This window comes from Gymnogyps californianus, chromosome 17 (genome assembly GCF_018139145.2).
Source record: "Gymnogyps californianus isolate 813 chromosome 17, ASM1813914v2, whole genome shotgun sequence".
NCBI classification, from domain to species: Eukaryota; Metazoa; Chordata; class Aves; order Accipitriformes; family Cathartidae; genus Gymnogyps; species Gymnogyps californianus.
In genome coordinates, this window is record NC_059487.1 from 10888605 (window position 1) to 10911555 (window position 22951).

Sequence of the window (22951 nt, forward strand, 5' to 3'; positions counted from 1 at the left end):
CGCCTCCCGAGCGGCCGCTGCCCTCCCCGGGGGGGGGGGGGCAGAGGGTGAGGAAGAGGCTCCCGTCGGTCAGGGATGCTCCCGGTGCGAACAGCCACAGGAAAACACACGCACACCACCACCCCACCACCCCCCCCATCCCCTGGGGCGCCGTAAAGGGAGGAGAAACGGCAGACCAGCGGCAAAAACCTCCGTAAAATGTCCCGGCTCTGCCGCGGCCCGGGGGGATCCGTCCAGCAGCGGGGAACGACCGGGCGAGGCATCCACCGAGAGTAAAGCCCGGCGGGGGAAGCCCCGCACCTCCCGCGGCGGCGGGACCGTCTCTTCGTCCCCCTCCTGGGGCTGGGGGGACGGGGGGGGGGGGCTGCTGGGGCCGGGGTTTGGGAGGGGGAGGACAGGCGGGGGGAGCCGCGGATGCGGTGCGCAGGCGCGCTGCTCCGCGCCCAGGTGTCCGCGGCTTCGCCACGGAGGCAGCTGCCGGCGCCGCACGCCCCATGGCTCTGCTGGGGAGGATCGACTGGCAAGTACGTACCTCTGCACTTGTCCCGGCCCCCCGCCCCCGGGGACCCCCCCACTCCTCCGGGAGCCGTCCTGCCTGAGCAGGAACCCCTCCGCAGCCCGGCCGGGGCGGAGGGTGGCTCTGCGCCCCCCCCCCCCGGCTTTGGGCTGTGGGGGCGGTCCTGCCCCTCCGGGCTGCGGCAGCCCGGGCGGGCTCCGCTGCGTGGGGGCGAGGGGGTGGGGGACAACCCGCTTTCCGCCCCTCCCCGCGGACTCGGTGTGGAAGTTACACGGAAAGTCTCCCGGGGCCGCAGCTCCCTTTGTAAAGCTCTGTAGGAGCCGAAGCGACAATCCGGACAGGTTGCTGCGGTCTCATTAATGATACGGAGATGTGTGTGTTTAAATAATTTTTAGAGGAAGAGGGATGTAACTAATTAGCATCCCCACGCTGTCTTTTAATTGCTGCCAAATAGGAAAACTGCTGAATGTGACAGAGGCTCAGCAGTGGGCTCTGGCTCCCCTCCCGAGCGCGTGTTCACACCTGGGGGTGCTTTATGGTCCCCCATGGGAAACTGCATCCTCGTAAAAAGAGAGGTGTGCGGGGGAGCTAAGCCCCCAGGAAGCAAGAAACCGCTTCTCCTTGGAAACAGGGGATGTCCCCAAAGTAAAGGCACTTTTTTTTTTTTAGTAAGTAAATAAAGCTGCCACCTGTCAGGAGCCACCTCCCTGGCTGCTCCTCGGTTCCTGCACAACTCTGACCCGTGTCTCAAAGGGAGTGTCCAGGGAGGTACCGTGTCCTTGCAGCAGCCCTGGCTGCCTGCGCCTTTCCTGCGCCCGGGAGTTCCCTGGAAAGGGAAAGGTCGCCGGGCGGTGGACGGGCGCTGCCGCTGCTGTGCTTTGCAGGTGGCCCCCGCCCGCCTGCAGCCCGCTGCTCTGTCGGTTTGCGTACAAACGGAGAGGATTGCGGAAAGCCCCCGCTGCGGAAAGGGAGAGTCTCAAAAAGCGTTATACCCCCCCCGAAGAGGCCCTAAGCCGCGGAGCTGCCCAGATGCCGGGCCGTTTATTTAATCAAAGCATCCCTCGACAGAAGCACCCGGGGCGGGAGCCTCGCTCGGCCCCGGGGGCGGCATCGCCTGCGCGGCGGCGGCCGGGGCGCGGAGGGAGCCGCTGTCGGGCCGGGCACCCCGCGGAAGGCGGCGGGCAGCGCCTGCCCTTGCCCTGGCTTGCCTTGCCCGGCTGTTTGCTCTCCGCGGAGCCCAGACTCCTGTGCCGGTCCCTGGCAGCGGCCGCTGCTGAGAGCGGAGACCGAGGAGCAAGTGGATGCACGGGAAAGTTTGTCTCAAACTTCCCCGTATTTAGCCTCTTCTCCGCTTTCTTGGTTTGTTTTCTAGGAAGCCAAGTGCTTATTTTGGTCGCCTTGTTTAGGTAATTTCTTATAAACCCCTCAGCCTCTTCCACGCCTCTATTTATAAATATTATTTATATCTACACAACACATAATAAGAAACTGAATTAATCTTCGTGATTTTGGCCACCAAAAGAAACAAAACGAAGGTGTTCAGACCTTGACAATTCTCAAGAATGAGAAAATCATGGTCGCCTCTCAGTGTGACATTTCTGAGCAGAAAGAAAATCTGGCTTCTGAGGTTATGATAAAAATGACCAACGCTGCTACAGTCCAGGGTCTCTTCGGAAGGAAGAAGAGCTGATCCCAAACCCAGGAAGCTCGACGGTTCCCTTCCTCGTTTCTTTCTAAATCCATCTTGTCCCTTTAATACAAATGAACTTTAAGCTCCCCCTGTCTTTTATTATTTAGATTCCTAGTCTTAATGACGCCAGGAGCAGCGCAAGCACACTCGCTAATAATCGTCGCGAACTGCATTTCAAAGAAACATCCCTGGAAGAAAAACACCGTCGTTTAAAAAAAATAAATAGAGACTCCACCAAAAATGATAATGCGGAGTCCCTGCTGCTGATGGGCTTAATGCAACTGCTGCAAATCAGCACCTGCGTGCTAGATAAGGCAGATAACACCTTCAACAGTTACTTCCAGCACCCCCATCCTCCTCGGTTTTATTTTTAGATCATTGATTTAGTCGGATGGAAGTTTTTTTGGTGGTTTGGTTTTTGCTTTTTTTTTTTTTTTAATTATTATTCTGGTTATTTTTCTTCCCTGATCCCTAGGAAAAAAAGCGAGGGAAGTGTGAACTGGTTTAAATCTCGAGACGTGGGTCTATCTCGGGCCTTTAATAACAGCTCTCGGGCGGCTCGTCCCCGGGCAGAGATAGCCGCGATCTCCGCAGCCAGCACTGTCCAGGGTCATCTTTTGTCCCTGCCACAATAAACAAACACTTGCTCCTCTCATGTAAATGAGCAGTGATCCGGATGCACCTTAAAACACTGGGAGAAGTCGTTGCTTTTGAAAACGATGTTCATTTTGTCTGACACACATAACTGCATAGATCAAATGGCTGCAGAAAGGTAGTAATTTGGCAGGGAAGTATTTTCTAAGCTTAGATGAAAGTGTGCTCACGGCGTCCGAAAATGCCTGTCTCACCTCCCACCTGCTTCCCCAGCCCCAAGTTTGCGCGAAAAGATTAGACAGGCGGGATTTTCGTTAACAAAAATAAAAATAATAATGATGCGAGGAACCAGTGGCACAATTCACGCAGCCCCGAATCGGGGACGCTGAATCAGTGCTGCTTTACCTACCAGGGATTCAACACAACTGCAATAATCTTGTCGGATAATTAAGTAAATTATACCTTAAACACTGGTAGCTTACAAGTTGTTATCAGTAATTCAAACTCTTGACAATTATGCAAATCGAGCTCAGGCTGGCGCTCGGACTTTCTCGCTTTTGCAACGAGGACTTTTTCTGAGTTTTTTTCGCCCAGAAGCCGCCGCACCCGCCGAGTGTGGGGGCACCGGCGCTGCGCCTCCCCACGAGGATTTTAGCAAAGTCCTTCCACGCGTGGGGGGGCAACACCCGACACTGCTCTCCTCCCCCCTCCCCCGCTCCAACACGGAGGGGGGGGGGCGGCCGCGCTTTTTGGGGCAGTCTCGTTGCAGTGTGGGTGCGGGGGGATGTCCACTAATGACCTCTTCCCCGCGGGTCAGGACTGCCCCCCCCGCGCCCTGAGCGCTCCGGGGGCGCTGAGGGGGGGTCCGGCTCTGCGCTGCCTCCCCACCCCTCCGCGGGCGCGGAGCGCAGCGCGGAAGGAGTGGCTTGAGGCTGCGCGCTCCCTCCTGAGTGGCTGGCGGCCGCGGCTCCCAAGCCATCCCTGGGGAGGAGTTATGATAATCCTATTGCCATTAAGGGCGTCTGGGCAGGGAAAAAAACCCGAGTGACCATTAGCGCGGAGGTTTAGTCCGTCATCTGCCTTCATGCCTGCCAACTGAGCTCCGTCCGGGGGGCAGCTCCTCTTCCCCAGCGCCGACGTGGATTTACCGCCCGTGGGGGGGGGCTGAGCTCTCGTCTGTTTTCGGCGCCACACACCTGGTTTGGACGCTGGACGCCATGTTGTGGAAACTAGCAGATAATGTCAAGTATGAAGAGGACTGCGAGGTGAGAAGCGCGGGGAGGGGTCGGGAGTGGGGAAGGGGGGGTCCGGTGAGGGGCAGCGCGGAGCTCCGCCGTCCCCCCCCGAACCGCGCTGCCCTCCCTCCCCGCTCGCTGCCAGCCGGCCCCTGGCTCTCCTGCCTCCCCGCCGGGCGGGATTTGTCCCTTCCCGAAGACCCCCGGTTTGCTTTTTGCCTTTTTTTTTTTTCCCCTCTTCCGTTGGAGGTGAGAGTTTTACTTTTTTTTTTTCCCTCCGAGTCTTTTGAACTCTTAAATAAAACGGGGTGAAAGCCCCGGCTGGGAGAAACGAGCTCGCATCCCGCGTCCCCCACCCGCCCGGTGGAGCAGCGCCGTACGGGAGCGGGGTGTCCCCCCGCGGAGTGGGGTAGGAGAAGTAAGAGCCGGGGCCGAAGGCAGAAGCGGGCAGCCCCCGGCCTGCCGGCGGAGCGCGGTGCCGAGTGCCCCAGCCTGTCGGACCGGTCCGGGCTGCGAGGCGCCGAGCGGCGCCGGCCCCGCTCCGGGTGGGAGAGGGCCGGGAGATGCGGAGGAGCCGGCCGGCAGGTAGCAACTGCGGCGGGGATGAGCCGGGCAGTGCTCGGGCGGCCGCCCCGAGCGGCCCTTCCTTCCCGCCTTCCCCTCCTCCGCGGGAGCGTCTCCCACCCCCCGTGAGGTGCTCCCGGGTTTTGATCTCTCCGAAAGCGGCTGTGTCCCGTCCCGTCCCCCCCCACCCCCCCCACCCCCCCGGCTCCATTGGTCGCGGTCCGCCTGCTTGGCTCCTACAGATTAGCTGCAGTCCCCGCTTCACGCTCCATTGGGACCCCATTCACCTCTTATTAACTAGCCCTGTTATTTTAATGACCGTGAAGCCAGAAGCTGCTAAATCCCTGGATCAGCTCAATGTAGACATTTAAGCTTTGACTGCTGAGATTTGAAATCGGGGGAGAAGCAGAGATGGAGGCAGAAACGCCGTTCTTCCCTGCCGCGCCAGTAGCCGTCGGGCGAGAGCTGTGCGTCCCGGACGGCCCCCGGGAGGCTGGGAGGGACAGGGTGCCGGGGGCCTCCGGCCTGCTCTGCCCAGGGCCCTTCTCTCCAAGGGCAGCGGGTCAGCAGCCCCCGGCCTCAAGAATCTCCTCCCTAGCCGGGGCAGCGCGGCGGAAATCGAGCTGCGTCGCTGACTTGAGTTTTTCTTATTTTAATGGTTCTTCCAATGACTTGCACAAGCGTGAGGGTTCTTCTGTAGTAGTCGTGATGACAGCAGTGAGAACTCGTTCGGTAATCTCTTCCCTGGGAGTGGGGCTGATTTCTTACGCGAAGCGCCTTAAAAAGAGAAGACTCCCTGGGCAGGAGCAGGGCGGCTCTCTCCTCTCGTCTCCTCTCCCCCAGTGCCAGCAAGTGCCACCGCCCGCAGCCCCGAGCGGCTGCCGCCCGGCGTGTCCCCCCGAGCCTGGGCAGCCGCCGCTGCCCGACAGCCCCCCGCTGACGGCCGCCTCGCTTCTCCCCCACCCCTCTGTGCTTTCCAGGACCGGCACGATGGGAGCAGCAACGGGAACCCGCGGCTCCCCCACCTCTCGGCGGTCAGCCAGCACCTGTACAGCCCGGCTCCGCCGCTCTCCCACTCGGGCGCCTCCGACTTCCAGCCCCCCTACTTCCCCCCCCCGTACCAGCCGCTGCCTTACTCCCAGTCCAGCGACCCCTACTCCCACCTCGGGGACCCCTTCTCCATCAACCCGCTCCACCAGCCGCCGCCGCCGCCCCCCAGCCAGCAGCAGAGCGCCTGGCCCAACCGGCAGAGCCAGGACCCGGCCGGCCTCGCCCCCCACGGCCGCCCCGGCCTCGTCCCCCACCTCTCGGCGCTGGAGAGCGGCTCTGCCGGCGGCCGCAGGGAAACGTACCGACGCTCCGAGCTCCTCCTGCCCCACGGGCACGGGCTGGACGCCTCCGCGCTGGCCGATAACCTGGGCCTGCACGACATGGCCCACCAGATGGAGGAGGTGCAGGTAAGCCCCCCGTCCCCGTCCCCCCCGCGCATCGTGGGAGGCGGGCGGGACAGGCGCGCCCCGGCGGGCAGAGAAGCCCGAGCGCTCCGCTGCGGAGCCAGGCACCGTCCCCTTCCACACATCCCAGCTTTACTTGCCCCATCTCCATCCTTGGAGCGAAACCCGCCTTTTCTCCCCTTCTGCCCTTAAAACGGGGGCGCGCGGGGAGGGGGTGGGTTTCCCAAAAGCCCCCGGCTCGTTCCCTCTCAGCTTTTCAAGGTGCGAAACTTTCTCCCCTTTCTCTTTCCAGAATGTGGAAGATCAACACTTATTAATGCATGACCAGACAGTCATTAGAAAAGGTCAGTAAGGTGGCACTGGAGTTTACTTTCCCTTGTCAATAGTTAAAGTTCAATGACGCACCGGTGAATTGACGCTTTATTATCTTTTAAAAGACCGATCCTGTCGGATCGGGAGGGCGGAGGGGTTTTTATTACACTCTCTCCGTCGCTGGATTTTTCTAACGCCACCCGAGGGAAGGTGGCAGCGGGGACAGACCCCCGGGGCTGCCCCGGTCCGGCGGCGGCAGCGAGCCCGGGGTGCGAGACTCCTTCGCGGCTGACACTGGCCGTCCCCGCCCGGACGGGTCCCTGCTCCTGTGTGTGGCTTTAATCGAAACCAGGACCTTGGGCTGAATTTAATGCTGCCCTGCCATACGCGTCTGTAAAGTGACACGGGGCTTTTTTTTGTTTGGGTTTTTTTTTGTTTGTTTTTTATTGCTAGCACTCGAAGACAGTTTGGCGTTTTTTCTTTTTTTTTTTTCTTTCCCCCTGCAACTTCTTTACAAGACTTGAAGGGAATGAGTTCGCTGGCATAAGCCTGCTCGGCTTTATCTTAATCGAAATGGTTTTGTAGCTGAGGTTTTAAGGAAGCAGAAAGATGTATTGACTCAATTTACAGTCATTTAGGGTTTTTTTCCCCCTGCTTTTGTTTTTAAACAAATTTGTGCTGAAAAAAAATCAGTGGAAGTTTCCTCTGAAGACTTCAAACAAATACCTAACTGAGGAAAAGCAGAAGTGTTTGTCAGAGCGCTGATTGCTGCGTTTAGCTCATGGGAGAATAATTTCGCTGTCAGATGCACCACTGAAAAGTCTTTACCCCTCCGGGGAGCAGGGCCGACCTCAGCTCTTTAACTCTTTCCGATCGGTGCTGTGAGCCAGCAGCACACCACTGGGGGTTAACTGGGTGGATTCGCAAGGGGATGGAAAAGCTGGATCTGTGGTTTGCTCCTTGCAAAGCCTTTGTTGTCCCTATTCACCTGAAGGCTGAAGCCATTAACGAGCAACGTTTTACTTTCAGTTCTCTTCTGGGCTGCATCCCTCTCTCTGTTGTACTGTCTGTTATGAATTTGTTGGGATTAAATTCCAAAGGTGGTTTCTTAAATCCGTGTGTGCGAGGTGGAAGATGAACCCCAGCAGGAGCTGGGAGGCTTCTCCCTGCCCCGGCTTGGAAAGAGTTTTTGGCAGTAGCTGAAGGATACTGATTTGGAGTCTGTAGTTGTACCGGGCTTTTTATAAGCGTGGATTTGCTAACTTGCAGCGTGCTGCTTCAGAGATGTGGGGTTTGTGCGTTTTTTAAAAGTATTCTTAGTTGTGTTCGGCAGCTCCTTGAAATTTAGTGTGGCAAAATATAGCTGTTCAGGAATAGTTGTGGGGACCTTTTGGCTGCAGCCGAGCCCCGTGCTGCAGATAGATGCTGGGGACTGGGGTCAGTGGTGTGAGCATTTAACGCAAAACGAAATCCTGTCTCCTGGTCGTTTTTTGTAGAAAGGAAATTCACTTGCCACTTCCTATTTATTTTTCCCTTTTATAAAATACCTGCTTTCCTTCCTCCTCCCGCAGGTCCCATTTCCTTAACGAAAAACAGTGCTCTGAGTCTCCCCTGCCAAAAGGATGGATTAATTGGAGTGGTCATAAACCCCAATGAAGTATTTTGTTCGGTTCCGGGGAGACTTTCCCTCCTGAGCTCCACATCAAAATACAAAGTGACAGTAGCAGAGGTGCAGAGACGGCTCTCGCCCCCCGAGTGTCTCAATGCCTCTTTGCTAGGAGGAGTACTCAGAAGGTAGGCTGTGACTCCCCTTACAACCATCCCCATCGTGTCTATTGTTTGTGAGTTTTCTTGTGCTTGTGTGTGCAAGCAGCCAGAGCAGCATAATGAGGAGCTAGGAAAGCCTTTTAGTGAACTTCTGATTTTTAAGAAGCCCAACAACACTGAATCCTAATAGGCTTTGGAAATAAAACTTCTTTGCACTTCTGCTACTTCTTGAGAAGTGCTATTAACAGCTCTGATGGCAATTCTCATTCTCTGTGTAAAGTTGGATTTTTGTCTCAAAAACGGCTCACGGAGCTTTCTTATTCCTGTGACAAACTTTCTCTGTGGAATGATTTTTGGATTAAATCTCGTGGTCTTGATCAATCATTACAAGGACACTTTATATGTCCTTTTTTGCATACACTTAATTTGGCTTGTGATTGTTCTACAGCTGTTGGTTTCAGTGGTGCAGTTTGAAACATTTTGATTTTGACCTCTGCTGTATTTCATCCTGGCTGGTTTGTAGTAGAGCATTTAAAAAGTAGGTCACTTGAAAAGAGCCTGTTTTTTATCTTCCCCCCAGTAGAGCCCTATTGAATGTCAGTAACTGAAATTTCTCATCTTTAAAAAGAAGTGTTCCCTGAAGATAAGTAAGGCCATTTTTTTTTTCCTTTAATTACAGAGCCAAATCTAAAAATGGTGGCAGATCATTAAGGGAAAAACTGGATAAAATTGGCTTGAATCTTCCTGCTGGTAGAAGGAAAGCTGCAAATGTGACACTATTGACATCTTTGGTGGAAGGTCAGTCTTGAACGTGTCTTAAAAAGAAACTTCTTTTTTTTTCCCTTGTGTACAGCTTCTATCCTCTAGGCAAAGCATGGAAAGGCTAGAAAGTCAATGAACATAATAGAGTTTCTTGTTTATTTTAAAGTGAGCATGATGGGGACATTGCAGCAACTAACAGCTGTGTTGTCTTTGAGGGGCTCCTCTCCCCTTCTTTTCCCTTCGCTGAGCCCTTGGCCTCAGAGCCCTACCCGCACAAACCCAGCTAATACTCCTCTCCTCATGGCTGCGTCGCAGGGATGCTGGCAGGGATGCAGTAACTCCTACATGCCAAGATGTTCAAAACGCGTGTTTGTCCAGTCTGTGTGTTTCTTGAGGGGGGTGGGTTGTTTTGGGTTTTGTAAGGGTGTGTGCAGGGACAGGCAGGGAAGGCAAAAGGGGTGAAACTCATCACATCAGTGGGTTTGCTTCCTTATTGGGAAACTTTAAAAGTCTGGGGCAGCTGACTCCAATGCCTGGCCCTACCTCAGCGGTATCCTCAGAAGCTTTTCTAATAAACAAGCATATAAAGTGAGATTTATAGCTTTTGACTTCCTGATAGGAAACTGGAGCCCCTTTAATCTGTAACATGTTATGTGGACCCTCTATCAGTTAAGCTGACTTGAAGGGTGTATATATATGTATGTGTGTGGTTACGTTTTGTGTTTCTGTTTAAAGCAGCTCCTGGTAGTGGTACAATTTAATAGGACTATAAGCAGCAATTGAAAAGTGAAAAATGATCTAACAATTCCTTACTGCTATTTCACTTCTACATCAGCTCAAATAATACAGCAACTTCCGTTTAAAACCTCTCTTTGGAAGTTGGGTTTAAGAGAGCTTATGCGTGTGCCCACGCACACATGTACGTTACAGGTAGCGCACTGCCAATCCATTTTTTTAAGCCTGATCAAATTGCCTTAATGAAAAAAAGTGGCCTAGTTATACACCTTACGATTTTATTTTCTATACAAAAATGCTTATTAGAAAGTATTTAGAAAATATACTAAACTGATAAACACTTTATAAGTGGAATTTAGTTGCCAGGTTTTTTAAATATCAGTGGACAATTCGATCTAGACTGAATTCTAGTCTTTGCTGCACAGTTAATCTGGATAGAGATGGGAGTTTTTCTTTCTAGTATAAAGGCAAGAGAATTATTTTTTGTAGCAGTCACCAAGTAGGTGTTTTTTTCTTGATGCAAACTTACAAAGAAACACTGATCTATTAATTAGAAAATGGTAATGAGTGGTATAGTGGTAACAGCAGTGTCCCTTTCTAAAACAGGAACACACTTCAAAAATTCACAGCGTTTTCCTTAATTTCCCTATCTCCTTCTAATAAATAGATGTTACTACATTTAATAAGCATTCCCTTTTACCCATGCCAGGTGAAGCTGTTCATCTTGCTCGCGACTTTGGTTACGTATGTGAGACAGAGTTTCCTTCCAAAGCAGTGGCCGAATATTTAACTAGACCACACATGGGCCGCAATGAAATGGCAAACAGGAAGAATATGCTTCTTGCTGCAAAGTAAGTTTTGGGCTTGGATTTTTTTTTTTTCTCCTCCTTTTTAAAGATGCTTTTGTCTGACCATGAGTATCTGTGACTATGGACAGTTTGTTACGTTTTCATGTGTAATTTCAATCAGGGAGATGAAGGAATTGTTTTTATTTGGTTTTGGTTTGAGTTCAACTATGGCAGCAGTTATTTCAGTCTGAACCAATAATAATAACAACAACGCTGTACGATAACTCTAAAGCAGTTTTGACCAATTCTGTTCTTTTTTCTTTTAAATGTAGTAAAAACTTCAGAAAAAGTCCTATACCAGGACAGCTATACCTCTAAGAAAAAGACGTCCCTATGTCTGACAGGGTTGAGGACTGGGAGGGCAGGTGTGGCCCGGGAATGTGAACCAGTGTCGGGACTGGGAGGAGGAGATGGTTCACCCACCTCTGCGTACGTGCAGCCCAGAGGGGCATCTCCAAGGAGAGTTACTGGTGGGCACGCTGGGTGCAAGGGAAGCTCCGCTGCCACGGGACACTAGGAGTCAAGAACTGTGGATAGTCCCTTTTCACTATGATAGCTGAAGATTGTTATAGTTCAGTGAAAGCCAACCTTTGGTAGATGTGAAAAGTCCCTGTACTTAACTAAATTCCTATTAAAAGCTTGATGAACAGGGGGAGGAAGGGTAAAGGAGAAGCTTTGTTGTACCTGTAAATAAATCACGTACTGAATGGGTCTCTGGTAGGAAATACCTGTGTTGAGTTACAGTTATCTTAAACCGGTGGCTGGAGTGCTCGCTGTCCCCTTCCCCCCAGCCTTCCCAGGCTGAGGTTTAACAAAGCCTTCAGTTCACGATCCGTTCTGGTCTGAGATGTTTTCTGGTTTGGGGTTGGTGCAATTCCTTGCTTTTGAAAGCACCCTCGCTCTGCAGAGTATCTGAGAAAAGCCTGCTTAAACGGCTGAGAAGAGTTGCTCTGACTTTGGGCTCAGATCAGGCATGCAAAACACACTCCTCCTGTTGCTGAATTAATACATCTTTCCCTGAAAGAGAGACCACCTTCTACAAAAATATCTCTTGGAAATATAGTCTCTCTCTTTCCTATAGCTTGAACATTATGCTTTTTACTGAGCACTACCCCTTCTCCTCTTCGGTATTATCATTATTGGTATTGATATTAGCACTAAAACCAATCATCTTTTGGAAGATGCTTGTGATTGAGAAATTCTGATAAAGTGATCATTCTGTTCAGATTGCTCAGCTCCTGTGAAATCCCATCAAGGAGACAGATTTACAAGCAGCAAACAACATATGCTTGAGTATTAATAACCGTGCATGTTTTGCCAGGCATATGTGTTAGTGTTTGCAGGATCAGGGCCTAGGTCTCTCCTTTAAGAGGGCATATACGTATAATGTGCACAACTAAATTGAATCTCCTATTCAGCTGCTTTAGTCTTTCTAAATCACTTAACTGCAGCTGTGGAAGTTCTCATAGAAACTAGCCCTAAATTCCCACTCCCCCCTTAAAAATCTAGAGCAAATGATGCAGAGCCAGCCAGACACCAGAGGTGGAGAGATTATTTTGCAGAGTGTGTATGTGTTTTTGTGACATAGATGTAACAGAAGGTTCATCAGAAACTGGTGCTAATAAATAGGCTTTAATTTTAGACACTGCTGCCGATGGAGTAATGAATTTCTGAAAACTAAATCCCACATGACTGCCAAATATTTGATATGGACTTTCTCTGTTCTTTTTATTTATTTATTTGCTTTTGCATAAATTCCCACCGTGGTGTAAAGTGTGACCACTTTGTGTCTTGCAGGCAGATTTGTAAGGAATTCACAGACCTCCTCACTCAGGATAGAACTCCTCTTGGAAACACGAGACCTAGTCCCATCTTGGACCCTGGCATCCAGGGCTGTTTGACTCATTTTAGCCTGATCACGCATGGCTTTGGGAGTGCTGCCATCTGTGCTGCCATGACATCCGTCCAGAACTACCTAAATGAAGCATTAAAAATAGCAGACAAAACATACATGAACGCTGGCGACCAGAGCCCGGCAGAAACCAACAAAACCATTGATAAAATGGATAAGCACAGGAAGTAAAAGGAGAGAAACCAGACTTTAAACTCTTCCTCCTAAACACAGACTGGGATCTTCTTGCCGGGGGGAACATAGAGATTTGGGCTTTTTTTCTTTTTTTTTTCTTTTTTTTTTTTTTTTCTTTTTTTAAGAAAGGAGGGGAAAAAAGGAGAAAACCAAATCATCTTATTCAGGATCTTCACTCCCCCTGGATCCATGAGACAAGTCTTTCTAAAAGCTGCAGTATCCCTTATCTGTGGAACCAATTGCCAGAAGATAAGTACTTGGTACAAGTGTATTGAAATCCTTTGCTGTAAAAGTGGTGCTATAAAGGGGTTTTGATGGAAATATACAAAGAGATATATTTAGATTTCTTTTCCACATCTAAGTATCTAGTGGTGACCAGCTTCATGTATAGTTTTTAAGATACAGATTTTAGACGGAAGCCTATTTGTTATCTGATACAATTTCAGGGTTTTATTCTCTCTAAATGCAACAGTAACAATAAAGCAGTATTAAACAATGGTATATAGATTTATGTACATTAAAATTTTTTATAAACACCTGAAAATAGTAAGATTATTCTGTGGGTTGGTTTGGTTTGGGTTTTTTTGTTTATTTGGGGGGTTTTTTTCTTTATTTTCAGATTACCATAGGAGAGTACTAAAATCCTGCTAGACTTAAAAGTTATCTGATGGCATTTGTCATGCTTATTTTTATGGAAATATTCAGGCTTTTAAAAACTGCAGTGATGTTGGCTGCAGTGAATATTATCTTGATTTTTTTTTTTTTAACAAGGAGTAGTTCAAAATGAAAATGTTTTTAGAAAATTCAATTTCTGTGTCTAAGGATATTGCAGCTTTATTCACATATTTATATTGTCTTGTTTTTAAATTGGGGGGGAAACTTGAAAGAATAGGCACATAACTTTTTTTTTTTTTTTTTTTTTTTTTGCCTATTAAGGCCAAAAAATATTTCCAGGGAGGCTTTATGTGTATTAAGGGAAGCAGTGTGTTGAATGTAAATATTTATTTATGTGTAATTTAATCGGATTTGTAAATAATGGTGAACTTTTTAATACTTTTTTTTATAAATGGGTTTCAAATTTTAATTTTGGTAAGTATTTCAAAGGTAATGGGTAAGCTAAACATATCTTTAGGTTTATGCACAGGTATGTTATACAGGGTATTTAAGACTTGTTTCTTTTAAATATTTCAATTCTTGCCACTGAAGATTAAATCTAATCTGAGGTGTATGTTCACAAAGCAATAATTTTGTGCATCATTCACCTGATAACTGACTAGACATGCAAAATGAGTGTGTGAGTTAGTGTGTATGTGAATAATGGCGGTTCTGAACTATCTTTACGTATTTGTAAATGTTCCCAATATAATTCTGATGTATATGATAACCATATAATAATAAAAGTATTCTGGATAGAAGCATGGAATGTTTTGTTAACTGAAAACAGTTTTGTTTTCTTTCTATACTTTGGGAATGTGGGGCGAGTAGCACTAGAGGACATTATGTATTGAGTCATAATTGCAGCACTTTGTTCGGATTAACAGAACAGAAATATGAAGCTGTTTGCCAGTAAAACTAATGGTTTCAATTAAACACATTATGTATCTCCAAGAATCTCTTTTTTTTTTTCTTCCTAAGATGTCATTATCATGCTAGCTGCCTATTTAAATAGGCAGCTTAAACAGAAACTGCAAGGCTTCCTCTAAATAAAAATCAATCATACCAGCTTTGTCCTCTAGTGAATCTGACTTTATTAGAATAATCTGTCTCTAATGACAAATATTTGCAAAATCCTGGCATGTGAAATCTGATAGGGCTCCTGTCTGGTTTCAGCCCAATTTTACTGATTTGAGGAAGTTTACAGCATTTTGCAGAAAGTCCCCCAAGTACTGCGTGCGGTAGTGGCGAGGCAGGATCCGAGGCTTTCAGTGGCATTCAGTGTCTTGGATGCAAAATAGCCAAACAAAACCTTCCTGAGGAGAAACTTTTTTTTTCAGTGCTACCTGAAAAAGGAACAACACAAACCTGGGCTTTAGTCTGTCCTTGGCATTTCAACACCTGATCAATCTGTCCAGGCGTGTGGCGAGGGCAAACATTATGAATGGTGACACTGGACATAACTGCGAGTAAGAATTCAGTTCACATCATGGCAGTGTGTTTCTTTCACAGATGTGGAGAAGAGGCAATACGTACAATTTCTGAATACTTTGTTTATAAATTCTTTTTATGTTCCCATTATTTTTCCTCTAAAGGGTAAAGGCAAACTACTGAAGGTATGCAGGGAGAAGAAAGGAAAGGGAAGCTCAAAGAAATGAATGAATGTATCAGTGGTGAGCTGGGAGAAAGCTGTTTTTTTGAGTTGCAGTCCAGCCCCCTTCTCTCCTAAAGAGGTGTGAAATTCCAGTCTTTGCATTTGTTAGACTTATTGTAGCATTTGAGAAATAAGCATTTTGGACCATCTGTAAACACAAGCGCAGCCAGGACGTGATCACTAACAGAACTTCTAAAATATACATACAATGTACCATTCTGATAATATATTTCTATTGATTATATATACACAGAAATATGCTAGGTATGGTAAGAGCTCGTTTAGAGAATACGATGCTAGAGTTCTGGGTTTTTCTTCTGTTTCTGCTGCTGGACTGCTTATACAGCATATATAGTAAGATATTTTAGTTACCAGACAATGGAATCTTCCTTTTTATTAATGCACAAAACCAGGCTCTGAAATAATTGCCCCTTGGGATAGGAAATAAGGATGTTTCCATTTATTCCTGCGTGCACTCAAGCAAAGCCAGTCAATTGTCTAATGTGCTGACTCGAGTTCTATTTATATGTTTGAAACATTAGAAATGTTGAGTTTCCATTACCTTAATGCTTTCCCTCTACTGTATGTTTTAGATGGTCCATTATTTTGAGGCTCAACTACCTTAAGCTGTGCCAGTAATATGAAACAAGAACAATGTCTTCTGCTCCATTCACTGAAGAGAACAGTTAAACTCTGACCTGAACTTGTCTGTCATCCGAAATTATTAATCTTAAGGAAAATGTAATAGGTTAGTAACTTCTTGGGAAATCTAAAAAGCACAGAGTTATGTGAACACACAGGAAGGTATTTGCTTTTTCCTGATCCTCAATATTTCATGCTTTTTACTGCCTTTACATAGGCTATTCCTGGGCTGGCTAAAAGAAAAAGAAGTTCTAATGTAAGACTCCTCTGAAGTTCCACTTTTCATTTCCTTTGAAAGTGGAATATTCAAATGACTCTGTCCAATCTTGTCCCTAGCCCTTCTCCCAGAAAAATACTGGCTTTGGTCTTTATGTAAGGGAAAATTACTTTATTACGATTTAAAAGTAAAAATTCTGAAGTTGACCCATTTTAAGTATTGCCCTTCTGCAAAAATGTTGTTTGATACCTACCCACAAAATAGTTGAATTCGTGTCACTCGGTATAAAAACTGCTTGTGGAAAAAGAAAATATTTCAACCGTGTCTCGCTTGGCCAGCAGCAGCAGCTGGGCATCAGAGGATGTTGGGGTCTTCCCAGGCAGCGCTGGAGCCCTGGCAGGCAGCAATGCTGCTTCCTTCCACCTGCGGCAGCTGAGGGCACGGCCTTTGCAACCCTATCGCCTGACAGGCAACCTGATTGTTACAGGTTATTAATTGTAAACCTGATGATTATTCAAGACCCCGGCTCATGAAATCATCTGATTTCATGGCAGTGTTGCTTAATTTTTTTCTAGTGTTCACAGCTTCAGAGAGAAATAATGATGCAAAACTAGTAATATATAAGAAAACAAGGAAAAAGAGTGAACTTCTGTCTTAATTTAGTAACTGATTTCAGTTAACTTCATTTTTGACTCAGTTTTTGCTTTACCCTTCACTTGTTTTACTGTTATTTACAAATGGTTCGTCTCACCCTGTCTCTTGGCTACAGCCCTACTGCTGTCTGTTCCTCTGCTCCCTCAGACTTTTGCAATACAAATAAACCCAGCAATGCATCTTGAAATGGGTCTAACTTGCTCTGATAGCCTGCTGTGCTTATTTACTGTAGCCCTTCTCTATTTTTTCCCGCATGTGGTGTTTATGTACATCCTTGTAGTTATTTTGCCCTACTGGTGTGCAGCCTCAGTCCTGGCAGTGGGCTTGCGCTGCCTTCTGGGACATGTTCTGCAATAAGAGCTTGATTTTTTTTTTTAATTTATTTTATTTATATTTTTGTTAAAGAAAAAAAAATAGGGTGCTGTTAAGATTTTGTCCCAAAACTGTTACTTCACTGAAAGAACTTTATGAGGTTAGGGACAAAGATACTTCCCTCTCACTAAAAGAAATCTCCAAAGTATAACATGTTTCTCGTCACTGATATTTCCAGGTTTTTGTACGGGGACCCTGGAGCCAGTTTGGCCAAGCGTTCTGGGGTCCCATTGGAACTGTGCCACAAGGCCTGGTGGTGAGCCACAGGAAATGCATATGGAACCATGCAAACGAGAATTTTGTTCCTAAACCCTGGCCACAGCCAGATACACCGTGTCTTTGCAAAATCTGTGCGCTATCCAAACCAGTTGTGGTCTGTCATAACATTTCTATGGTGCCTGGCTATTGCTGCTGCCTGTTGCTTAACGTTACATTATTCCCGTAGCTGCATGGATGGCCATCTCTGTAGAAATTACATGGGGTCTACACTGGAACCATATTTTTAACAAATCGTTAAATCCTGTTCTGTATCATTTGCTGCCTTCTTCCTCTTTCATTTTCACTTTCATAGGGTTATATAAATAAGCTGTCTCCCAGTTTCAGATGCCATTTTGCATTCATTGGATGTTCTTGCATGTCTTACAAGGATGTTCCAGCTGGTTTCCAGGGGCCATTGTTGTGTAAGGGCTGGCCACAAATATTCCATTTTTCCTCTCTTTTGGCTAACAGCCCTTTTTAACTGGTTATTCTGAAGGCCTTGTGCACAGGCTACTACTATTCCATGACACATTCCCTGAATATTCCATTCGATGTATGGTTTTACCCATAATTTAAAATTAAAAACTTAATCATACAGACACTTGCGCTCTCTGCCATGAAACTCAAACACTTGTTTATTAATAGAGCAGCAAGTTCAGAGATCTACAATGAACATAATAACAGAAGTCATCTTTTAGGTGAGCTTTAGAGCTTATATTTCCAGGTCTATCGGCATAAAACTGAGGGAAAAATAGCCGTTTAAACTAAGAGGATCTGAAAGGTAGTGTTCTTCAACTGATACCACAATAAAAAAATGATTTCTGGTTAATTGAAAGAATTCTTCAGTAACAACAGAAAATGGTTTAAAATGATGCCAGCTCGCTTGTTATAGGCAGGGATGCTAAAGCAGAGAGAAGAGAAAACGTTTGATCGCAGCCCTCTGGCAGAACAGTGCCTATCTGGGAGCAGAAACCACTTCTGCCAGGTCCTCATCCTGTCCTTCCTCCTTTGCATTACATCAGCTCCATAGAGAAAGGAAAAAAAAACCCAAAGCACGTGAACAGTGCAGGTTTTGAGGCATACTGAGTGAAATGCATTGTTTTGCCTTTGTAAGGTAGCAAGATGCCCTTTACATTGCGTCAGGCAGTTGCACCTCTGCTTGTTGCTGGAAGACCACAGACCTGAAAAAGCCACAAGGGGCGAAGGAAAAGACCTGCAAGCATGAGCCCCGCTGCCAGGGCTGCATGTGTGGGGTCATCCTCTGCTGTGTCTGCTGGAGGACAGAGGGGCAGAGGCAGAGCGCAGCCTGTGCCTTGGTGCAGCCTGGCGGCTGGACGATGCTGGAGCTGAGCTGGGTGCTGGAGTTGTAAGCTGGAGCGGCTGGGATGGAGGCACACGTGTTTTTGGCTGTGCAAGAGAAACAGTAATTAACCTCCAGCAGAGGGGTAGGGCAGGTACCTGGGACCAGTAATTTTCTCCAACTCTTGCAGCAAAATTTACCTGAGCTCATTTGTCAAGCTTTGAATCCTTAAATCTATAATTCTAATTAATTAAGAATCTCTAATTACCCCAAAACGGTGCTCTATATTTAAGGCTAAGGTGTGGTGAAATCCAGAGAAAACATGAGAGATGCTGGAGGATGTTCAGAGCTGGAAATGCCAGGAAATCGTGCGTTTTCAGAGATCAAGGTGCACGTAGGTGCAAAGGAAGCCAGATGGCTCAATGTCTCAGGGAGACCTAGGGCAGGTCCTAAACTGCCAGGAGCCACTGTCCAGTATTTGGACATCTATCCTCACGTGTCCTAAGAAAGCAATGACCACCAAACCTCTCAGCAGGGGGTTCTTACGTTGGAGACTCAAAGCCAAGTAACCTTTGGCATTTAAGCACAAATCCGGGTATTTTCAGTACCAGAAGTATATTGGATGAGGCTCTGGTTCTTTAAAACCTTGAACAAGAAACCCCAGTGGGGATAGTATTGAAAATGTCAGTGCAGACGGGTTCTGGCCCTGCCCTCACAAGAGGAAAAAGCCCTTTCACAGTTGAGGTCTTATTATATTAAGTTAAAAATTTATAGCTTTTAACTAGACTGTAACCAGTTAATGTGACTCAGGCAAAGATGTAATGTGGACAGAGGCACTACTTAGAGCTACCATTTTTGCCTTCCTGCAGAGATTCCTGTTTTCCAGACTTCACACACAAGTTCCTAGAAGCCCAGGCTAAAGCACATTTAGGAATTAGGCTATGAGGTCATCTGATTAAGTGAGGGGGATCAGCTGGGTTTGGGGCTGATTGACTTCAGCAGTGCAGCAGACATAAGCCTGAAAACTCTTTCTGAGCACTGCTGGGATGTAGCTCCTTCTCTGGGACTTGCCAGTACCATTGCTTCAGCAAAGGTAAGGTTTCTCCTTCGTCTGCTGTGGGTGTCTGATAACGGCTTGTACAGTGGCTGTAGACAGGGAACATCTGCATGTGTATGAGGTCGTTGTGAAGATGTTAGAGGAGGAGAAAAATTATGCATGCTTCTATGTAAACGGTAAGGTCTCCCCTTCAGAGCCTCAAGTACTGTTTTCTAGTTCCAACAGTAGGAAATCTTTGTATTGTCTGGCAAATAAACGCCTGTACTTAGTGGCTTTGTGTGGTGGAAGATACAAGTTGATAAGATCCTGGTAAGGCTGTTGTGAGGCACTCCTGTTAACTTCCCTGTGGAGAGTGTTTCCAGGGATTCACTCCAGGAAAACTGCTAGACTGGGGGAAGGATTCAGAGTGATCAGTGATTTTTGTTAATGTTTGAAGTAAAAATGATCTCTGCCTGGTATTCTTCAGGATTTGTGTGACTATGGTCTTAAAAAGCAACATAAGTGTAGCTAAAATCAATCCTTTTTTTCATATTTGCTGGCAAGGTACGGCATAGCAAATTGCATCAGAAAGGTAAAGATGAGAATGAGCGGCTGGGTGCTAGCTAAAAAGGTGAGAGAAACGTGTTAAATCAATTATGGGATTTCCTTTCCATTCATTTTTCTCAGGTAGCTCAAGACATGGGGGGGGGGGGAGCAAAATCAGCTGTTTGGATTGCTTCAAACAGCACGGTTTGTCTGGGTTGGTCAGGACATGGCAAATGTTCTCCCTTGCCACTTTCTTAAAAACCTTGAGGTTTTCACCTTGGAAGCACTTTGCCCTCTGAGCTGCAATGCGCAGGCAGTGCTGGACACGGGGAAGCTCCAAAGCCTCTGCACATGGGGACCTGGGCTCCACCGCGGCCACTGCGTGCGCTGCCGTGGGTGGGTTGTGCTCGGGCACCCCGTGGGTGCTGACTCACAGCGGCGGGGGCCACCTACTGAATCACCACCCGGCTCTCGGCAGCACCTGGCTTGCTCCGGAGGTCTCGTAGCCAGCACCAAGCAGGCCTCAGCCTGTTCGGGCTGGGAGATCTAACGAGATCACAGCCGGGGCCAGGGGTGATATGGCCGCAGGCCATCATCTTACATAAAACCCATAAATTTGCATAATGTGTTTTACAAGATTAAAACTGAAGAAATTTTTTTTTCTTTTTGCATAAAAGGGAAGAAAATAGGTGAAAGAGCTTTACAAAAATGCGATATCAGAAGCCTGTGGTTTCCAAAATGACAGTGTCAGTAACTAGGTTTGAAATGATTTCAAGGGTGACTGTCTAATTTGGAAATCTGTCATAGTGTAGTTGGGGAAAACAACTGAGAGGTAGGACCATAAACAGAAAGCAAATATTGGACTAGTGACGGGGAAATTCATCCCTTTTGAAGGAGCTGTTTCCCCAAACCTGTTGGATGCCACACGTAGGAGAAAACCCTCCTTCCGCAGCAGGGCTGTGGCGTGGAGAGGGTTGCCAAAGCTTGTCGAGTCACAAAACCAAGGCGTTCTTACATTGCTTAATTACAGTGGGTGACTTGGATGCTAATGCAGAGGTCAGTAAATGGTCTATGATCTCCAGAAATGCACCTTACTTACAGACTTGGCCAGTGCTGACTCGCTGGGAGCGAGTGGATTTCATGCGACAGCCACTGCATGGATCAGGCTGCTGATGACTTGTTGCTCAGCTGTACGTGCCTCCTGCGCTGGGCTTACTGCTTCCCATAGGGGCTAATCCTGCACAAGTTCTTAAGTAGAAAAATATGTGGAGGTGAGGGGAAAAAATTCCAGGAAACTGCAAAGCTTGGACATTGTCTCTGCTGTGATGCATTAGGAAATGATGGCTGGTGCTTCTGAAAGTCTGATAAATATCTCAGAGTGTAGCTATGGCCGTGGACCTCATTAGCTACAGCTGCTGCATCCAAAAAAAAAAAAAGCAGAGAAATTTGCCGCTTTGGGGAGGACAGGAGGCAAAAAACGTCCTTGCTGGCTGGATGTAAATGTGGGCTTGGAAATTCAGTCATCTGCTCCCCTAGAAGTGTGAAACTTAGGGGCACATGGGGCTCCTGGGCTCTGGTAGGGCAGGTGCCCAGCTCCCTCCCTGGGAATGGGGTGGCCAGGCTGGGCAGCAGAGCTGGCTAGAAGTTATTTTCAGCTGTTGCTTAAGGAACTGGCTGCGATTTTAATAGCTGGTTTAACTGAACTAACCAAACTGCTTCCAGCACAGCCCTGTCCTTGTAGGTGATGAGGAGACTTGAATGAGAGGCAGTATTGGATTTCCTGAGAGGCTTTGTTTTAGCAGAATTTAACTTAGTAATCCCTCCACCACTCCCTGCAGGACTCCCAAAGTTGTGGTCTTCAGCTTTTCCCCAGGACTTGGCAATGGTGTCCATGGCTGTGCCCGTGCATGTGGGTGTATTTGTCCGTGCAGAGGGAAAGGCAGTGGCAGCTGCTTGCTCTGGATGCAGAAGATGTAAATTTGTGTCTTGTTACAGTTAGCTACATCTGAAGTATCTATGGTCAGACCAGGCACATATTTAGGGCCCCTAACCGTTACTGAAATAAATAGCAGTGAAATATCTAAGCACTTTGCAGATCAAGAAGACATGCCTAAAAAAGGCAAATAGCTTCTTGCCGTAGGAGAGTTGTGAGGGGTGTGACTGGGCCTGCACTGTGGTCCTGGGGTGAAAGTGCCATGGACAGGAAACCTATACTGTCAGCATGGCCAAGGTAAAGTGGTTGTACAAGGAACTGGACCTGTGTCTGGTGGTAAAATTTTAACTTTTTAAAATTCTTACTGTCTCTTCTCCCCCCTCCCCTTTCACATCTCTTATTTCATAAGCCTCATAAAATTACTAGTTGGGGAGGGGGGAATCCTCCTGCCTTGTACCAGGGTGCAAACTTAAACGGGGAAAAAAGGAAATAAAAATGTTGAAAGAGAAGATTGCATGGAGGAGTAGCTCCACATCTGTGCTAATATGGCTTATTTAACTTGCAACACTGTATCTCTGCTTCTTTCTTCCTGTTCTTCCCTGGGGTTTACATCCCTGCCTTTTAAAGTGTGTCCCTGCACAGATCCAGGATGGGCTGTGTGATTGTACTGCTGTTATCAGGATGACACAAGAAAAGCTGACTCTTCTCATGGTTCCCACATGCAGTTCCCTGAACCCTAAATATGGCCTGGATCCGTGTGTGCTTAGGGGTGTCAACACACCTTCCACTCAGGAAGGCAGGCATGGTTCTTACACAGTGCGCTGGAGCTGGGATGTTGTGGAATATCCTCTCTTGGGAGTTTAATGAGCCACATTACAGTAACGAGTCAAGCAAACCAGTCTGTGCTGCTGCTGGGTGTGAGAGCTGATTCCTGGAGCTGGTGATTTGATGTCTGGCTGCTGTAAATCTCTTTAGTTGACTCTTGTGTCCTGTACTTATTTCTGAGGCTTGAAAGACCGTCATATGCCTGCAACTTTGGGACTGTGTCCCAAGTACTTCGTTATGGCTCCCAGCTTATCGAAAAGAACAGTTTGAAGGAAAGAAGGTTCTTGTGTCTGAGG

General features: G+C 47.5%; 1 protein-coding gene across 2 annotated transcripts; it reads left to right on the forward strand.

The window, feature by feature from the left end:
• The first annotated feature begins 494 nt into the window (after window positions 1-494).
• On the forward strand, window positions 495-12637 carry TFAP2C (transcription factor AP-2 gamma). 2 transcript variants are annotated; one of them, XM_050907337.1, is made up of 7 exons: window positions 495-524; window positions 5581-6057; window positions 6347-6398; window positions 7938-8160; window positions 8813-8931; window positions 10340-10481; window positions 12276-12637. In XM_050907337.1, exons 1-7 carry the CDS (start codon window positions 495-497, stop codon window positions 12559-12561), a joined length of 1329 nt encoding a protein of 442 aa, XP_050763294.1. In that variant the 3' UTR covers window positions 12562-12637. The 2 variants fall into 2 exon arrangements, with proteins under 2 accessions (XP_050763294.1, XP_050763293.1); XM_050907336.1 differs by lacking the exon at window positions 495-524 and adding an exon at window positions 3922-4066.
• The last annotated feature ends 10314 nt before the right edge of the window (window positions 12638-22951 follow it).

What these genes read in the sequence shown, in the direction of transcription:
- TFAP2C (XM_050907336.1), top strand. Translation starts at nt 4,019, where the DNA reads ATGTTGTGGAAACTAGCAGATAATGTCAAGTATGAAGAGGACTGCGAG. An exon ending in ACCAGATGGAGGAGGTGCAG is followed by an intron (nt 6,058 to 6,346) that starts GTAAGCCCCCCG and finishes TTCTCTTTCCAG; the next exon opens with AATGTGGAAGATCAACACTT. An exon ending in AATATGCTTCTTGCTGCAAA is followed by an intron (nt 10,482 to 12,275) that starts GTAAGTTTTGGG and finishes TGTGTCTTGCAG; the next exon opens with GCAGATTTGTAAGGAATTCA.